At 38.5% G+C, this 6,281-nt stretch overlaps 1 protein-coding gene across 1 annotated transcript; it reads left to right on the top strand.

Moving 5' to 3' along the window:
• The first annotated feature begins 2,122 nt into the window (after positions 1 to 2,122).
• Positions 2,123 to 6,281, top strand: LOC132170211 (HAESA-like 1). Its single transcript, XM_059581100.2, has 2 exons — positions 2,123 to 4,891; positions 5,413 to 6,281. Exons 1-2 carry the CDS (start codon positions 2,302 to 2,304, stop codon positions 5,802 to 5,804), a joined length of 2,982 nt encoding a protein of 993 aa, XP_059437083.2. The 5' UTR covers positions 2,123 to 2,301; the 3' UTR covers positions 5,805 to 6,281.

Here is a 6,281-nt window from a genome sequence, read left to right as displayed (position 1 = left end):
TTTAGCATTTTTCATATATATATATATATATATATAAATGCTAGGTATTTTTTTAGTGTTTTCTAGGTGTCCTTGCAACTAAGATATAACTTTTAAAATTACCAATAGATTAAAAGTCAATAATGATAATCTCAAATTTAACGATAATTTTAAAAAATACATCACAATTGAAATAACAACAAAAGAACACCTAGCAAAGTTAAACTTATGTTGGGCAAAAAAAAAAATGTTATCAATTTCCACATCTATATATATGTATGAAAATGTTAAGTATTCTTTTAATATTCTTCAGGTGTCTTTTTAATTAAGATATAATTTTTAAAATTATTAATAAATTAAAAATTAATAATAATAATCTCAAACTCGGTTACACCAAGTGATAAATTTCTCCGGAGGAATCCAAACCACAGGATCCACTCTTCCTCGTGGTCCGAGCTCCATTATGACCACCATGATGCGGCCGACTTGTTGGACCTCTTGACCTCCCGTCTTAATTTCAGGTGAAATTAAGGGATTTTATTATTTAAATTTAATTTAATAGTATATATATTGCAGTATTTTTTTATAATTATTATTTTTTTCTTCCATTCATAAAAATAGAGCATATTAAAATTTAACTTAAATCATTAAATAAATAATAATTGTTTGCTATTTTACTTGACAATGAGCTCTTAACAATCAAAATGTTACAAATCCCAAGAAATTAGGCTTTTCAAGTCTATGATTTGAATATTTGGTTTTTTATATATTTTATCATTTTATGAGAATTATGTGGATTTTTTAATAATTTTTTTCTCACTCATTCTTTGTTTGTTAGTATTTTTTAGAAGATGCTTTCTGTTTTTTATTTAAAAATGTTTAGATGTGATTTAATAATATTTTTTATTTTGAAAAAAATAAAAGAGATAAAAGCAAAAGTATTATCAAACAATTTCATAATCAACTTAGAAAATTATTTACAATATATTTTTACAAAGTGATATCTTTTGCTAAAAGAAAATCAAAATCCAACTTATTATAATTAGAAATGTTACGGTTCTTCTTGGTGTTTTCATGGTCTTATATAAATATTATTTTTATTTTTATTTTTTCTAAGGGATTGATGGGATAAGTTTTTTTATTTTTGTTTTTTGTTTTAAAAATAATATTCACGTACGACTAAAAAAAATACTAGAATAATACAAAGAGCAACGGTAACATTTCTCTATTATAAAAGACACAAGTGCTTAACTAACCTATTAATATCAGCTTGTTATAAGTAACTTTTATGAAGAAGAGATAAATATGGAAGGTTTTGATGAGACTATGTTGTATATCCCTGTGATTATTAGTTGGTCATTAAGAATATTTTAATTGCATTTATGACCCAACAAAAAAAGAATTGTTAATCTTCAAAGGTTTTGGTTAGAGAATTTCTTCACAAAAATTATGTTCATAGAAATTGGGAATTTATAGTTTATAAGACATTTAACTAATGGATGCTGCTGCTTTTACATTATATAATTTATATTTATCTAGATGATTGAATTTGATTGTGCCTTTTTTTTCTTATATATATATAATTGGGTTGATGCTCTAACTATAATATATTTAAATTTATGTTGTGAATGGAATTTGTTATTTATATTGTTTTTAGGCTTATTTTCAAGTTGTCAATTAAGTAGTAAGAAATTATATTTGATAAAAAAAAAAAAAAGTTTTAGAAAAAAATAAACTATATCAAGTTTACTCAAGAGTAGGGATGGCAAATTGTTTCGTGCCTCAAGTTCGGGTCTTTTTAATATATGATTATAAGACTATATAAATCAATTATAAGTTTATAATTCAATTTTTTTAATTAAATGAATACACTTCAATTATATCATACTAATTTTATGTTGGGTAATACGTCGGGTTCGTGACTCGTGTTAATAATTGTAGATTATAAATGTCGTGTATTGGATTTTGAATGTAAATTTGGGTCAATTCATTGGTATAAGATTATATGAATAAATTATAACAATTCCATATAATTAAAACGATCATATTATTTTTTTTTAGAAGAAAAAAGAAAAGGAAAAAGACAGATCATGAATAGATAGTGAACCGCCCTCATCCTAACACACTCTTTTTAACACTCACGCCTACTGCCCTATTTCTCTAATAATCTCCCTGCTGTGTCTCTCCATCTTTCTCCTACACTCCAACACCATACTCGAATACTCTCATTCTCGTGTCTCTCTGTCTCTTCCACATATATTCACGCCAAACCTCTTCGTAAAACCCACTTCCTCACCACACCCAACAACAACAACAACAACGATGCTCTTCCTCTTCCTCCTCTTCCTCCTCTCTGTTCCGCCCGCCACCCTCTCTCTCAACCAGGAGGGCCTCTACCTCCAAAGCCTCAAGCACTCCCTCGACGACCCTAACGCCGTGCTCTCCGCCTGGAATGAGCGCGATGACACGCCCTGCAAATGGCCTGGCGTCACCTGCGACGCTGGCTCCAACTCCGTCTCTTCCCTCGACCTCTCCAACACCAACCTTGCCGGCCCTTTCCCTTCCCTCCTCTGCCGCCTCCCCAACCTCACTTCCATTTCCTTTTTCAACAACTCCATTAACTCCACCATCCCTTCGGACCTCTCCACGTGTAGCAATCTCCAGCACCTCGACCTCGCCCAAAACCTCCTCACCGGTGCGCTCCCCCGCACCCTAGCCGACCTCCCCAATCTGGTCTACCTAGACTTGACGGGCAACAATTTCTCCGGAGCTATCCCTGATACATTTGGCCGGTTTCAGAAACTTGAGGTTCTCTCACTGGTTTACAATCTCTTGGACGGGACAATTCCGGCATTTCTAGGAAACATTTCCACCCTCAAGATGCTTAACCTGTCTTACAATCCGTTTTTTCCGGGTGGGATTCCGCCGGAGCTCGGAAACTTGACGAATCTCGAGGTGCTGTGGCTCACAGACTGTAACTTGGTGGGGGAGATTCCTGACTCGCTGGGTCGGCTTAAGAAGCTCAAGGATTTGGACCTGGCGGTGAACGAGTTGCACGGTTCGATTCCGAGGTCGCTCACCGGGTTGACCAGCGTCGTCCAGATTGAGCTCTACAACAACTCTTTGTCCGGCGGTTTTCCTCCGGGAATGTCCAATTTGACGGCATTGCGACTGATCGACGCGTCGATGAACGACCTGACCGGGCCGATTCCGGACGAGTTGTGTCGGTTGCCACTCGAAAGCCTCAACCTTTACGAGAACCGGTTCGAGGGAAGCTTGCCTGAGAGTATTGCCGACTCGCCGGGGTTATATGAGCTCAGACTGTTCCGGAACCAACTCAGCGGCGAGTTACCCAGAAATCTCGGCAGACACTCGCCTCTGAAATGGCTCGACATTTCGAACAACCAATTTTCCGGTGAGCTGCCAGCTAGTTTGTGTGAAAAGGGAGCGCTGGAAGAGCTTCTGGTTATATACAACCAGTTTTCGGGTCCAATCCCGGAGAGTCTTGGTGAGTGCCAGAGTATGAACCGGGTCAGAGTGGGTTACAACCGGTTTTCCGGCGAAGTTCCGGCTGGCTTCTGGGGCCTCCCACATGTGTATTTGCTTGAACTCATTGATAACTCGTTTTCGGGTCAAATCGCGAAGACAATTGCCGGAGCATCAAATCTGTCGCTTTTAATCGTGTCAAGGAACAATTTTTCGGGTCCGATACCGGAAGAGATCGGGTGGTTGGAAAATCTGGTTGGGTTTTTGGGCAACGATAACAATCTCAGTGGGTCATTACCAGAGAGTATAGTGAACCTCGAGCAGCTTGGGAATCTCGATCTTCACAATAATCAGCTTTCTGGCGAGCTTCCAAGCGGGATTAAATCTTGGAAGAAGCTCAACGAGCTGAATCTAGCGAATAACGAGCTTTCAGGGAAGATACCGGAGGTGATTGGGAGCTTGTCTGTTCTCAATTACCTTGACCTTTCCAATAATCGATTTTCCGGGAAAATCCCCACTGGGTTGCAAAATTTGAAGCTCAATCAGCTCAATTTGTCGTACAATCAGCTATCGGGTGAGCTCCCACCGATGTTTGCCAAGCAAATGTACGAGAATAGCTTTCTGGGTAATCCTGGTTTGTGCGGGGATTTAGAGGGTTTGTGTGATGGGAAAGGTGAAGCTAAGAACAAGGGTTACATTTGGTTGCTCCGTACAATTTTTGTACTTGCCGCCCTAGTGTTTATTGTCGGAATGGTTTGGTTCTACATGAAGTACAGGAGCTTCAAGCAAGCGAAGAGAGCAATTGACAAGTCAAAATGGACTTTGATGTCGTTTCATAAACTGGGTTTTAGCGAACATGAGATCTTGGATTGCCTTGACGAAGATAATTTGATTGGCAGCGGATCTTCCGGGAAGGTTTACAAGGTTGTGCTAACCAATGGCGAGGTTGTTGCGGTGAAGAGGCTTTGGGGAGGAGTGAAGAAAGAGTGTGAGAGTGGCGATGTTGAGAAAGGTCAGGCTCGAGACAATGTGTTTGATGCAGAAGTTGATACTTTGGGAAAGATTAGGCACAAAAACATCGTCAAGCTATGGTGCTGCTGCACCACCAGGGACTGCAAGCTTTTGGTTTATGAGTACATGCCAAATGGTAGTCTGGGTGATTTGCTGCACAGCAGTAAATCTGGGTTGTTGGATTGGCCAACAAGGTATAAGATTGCTTTGGATGCAGCAGAGGGGCTTTCTTATCTGCATCACGATTGCGTCCCTGCAATTGTTCATAGAGATGTTAAATCCAACAATATTTTGTTGGATGGTGAATTTGGAGCACGGGTGTCGGATTTCGGTCTTGCTAAGGTTATCGATTCGACCGGAAAGGGACCCAAGTCCATGTCGGTTATCGCCGGGTCCTGTGGGTATATTGCACCAGGTTAGACGAATTTTGATCAAATTTCTTTTGTTAGTTACATGTTTTTGGTATATTCATGTTCAAGTTAGCTTTGATTTTAGATTAGAATGCTTTTTAGTTGTTATGTGCTGATTTACTTCTCTGCTTTCTGGAAACCATTATTTGATCATAAAGTCTGTTTAAAAGCTGCCTATTTTGTTTTGGTCTGCTACTGCTTTCTATCTAAGGAGACTCTAATAGCTTTAGTTGGTATGAAGGCTGACATTTTGATGAATCCGAGATGAACTCAACACTAAATTTACCGGGTCGACAGGTTTAATTTGTTTAATTAAATGGATCGAATTTAGTCTTATACTCATACTTGACACGACTTGAACCCAACATGCTGACGCTTATTGTATGCAAATATTTCCCATTACTTCTGAATGTTAATTGTGATTTTAGTTGAAATGTTATAGTCGTAGCATCATGTTAGTTATCTCTTTGCAGAACAATTTCTTTAGCTCAAAGTGAAGTAATCCTTGTGCTTAAACTTGTTGCAGAATATGCGTACACGCTTAGAGTGAACGAGAAGAGCGACATCTACAGTTTTGGAGTGGTTATTCTTGAGTTGGTCACCGGTAGACTGCCGGTTGACCCGGAGTTTGGGGAGAAGGATTTGGTGAAGTGGGTCTGCACCACCTTGGATCAGAAAGGTGTGGACCATGTGATTGACGCCAAGCTTGATTCATGTTACAAGGAAGAAATCTGCAAGCTCCTCAACATTGGCCTTCTCTGCACAAGTCCTCTCCCAATCAATCGCCCTGCCATGAGACGGGTGGTGAAATTGCTGCAAGAAGTCAGGCCGGAGACCCAGTCCAAGACGGCCAAGAAAGACGGCAAGTTGTCCCCTTACTACTACGAAGATGCCTCAGATCATGGAAGTGTAGCTTAAGAAAACCAGTGTTCAAGTTTTGTCTCCATTGCAGAAATATATCCTTGAAAGGGAAAGTATCTTTTCTTTTACTTGGTTCTCAAGCTAAATTACCATTATTATACAATTGGAGGTAAATTTCTAGAGATCGAGTAAAAGAGAAGGAGAAGAAGGTGGGTTGTTAAGAAGTGGAATTTTTATTTTTCTTTTTTCTTTTTTCTTTTTAAGTGTAAAGTGATTATCCATGATTGGTTTCTCCAACCAAGCTTCATGTTTGCACTGTTTCTTGATGGTGAGCTTCTTTTGGCATCACTCAGGTGATTTTGAAAATGTAAACCAGTGGGTTTAATTATGGGGGAGCACCAATAAGAGTAGATTTTACTTCTCCTATGAGAAGATTTCCATAAAGGGAATCTTATCAAAATTATGTGGTTAGAACTACTCATATGTGGACAGCTATAAATCAATGGAGAATATAGTTAGTAGGGTTGATATTCA

The sequence above is a fragment of the Corylus avellana genome, chromosome 1 (assembly GCF_965113065.1).
Source record: "Corylus avellana chromosome 1, dhCorAvel1.hap1.2, whole genome shotgun sequence".
Taxonomy (NCBI): domain Eukaryota; kingdom Viridiplantae; phylum Streptophyta; class Magnoliopsida; order Fagales; family Betulaceae; genus Corylus; species Corylus avellana.
Note: the sequence above shows the minus strand (reverse complement) of the source record. Positions and strands in the feature narration are given on the sequence as shown.

Bases quoted from the DNA above. Each gene is read 5' to 3' on its own strand.
- LOC132170211 (XM_059581100.2), top strand. From the start codon at position 2,302: ATGCTCTTCCTCTTCCTCCTCTTCCTCCTCTCTGTTCCGCCCGCCACC. The intron at 4,892-5,412 runs GTTAGACGAATT...AACTTGTTGCAG, and splicing joins CTGTGGGTATATTGCACCAG to AATATGCGTACACGCTTAGA.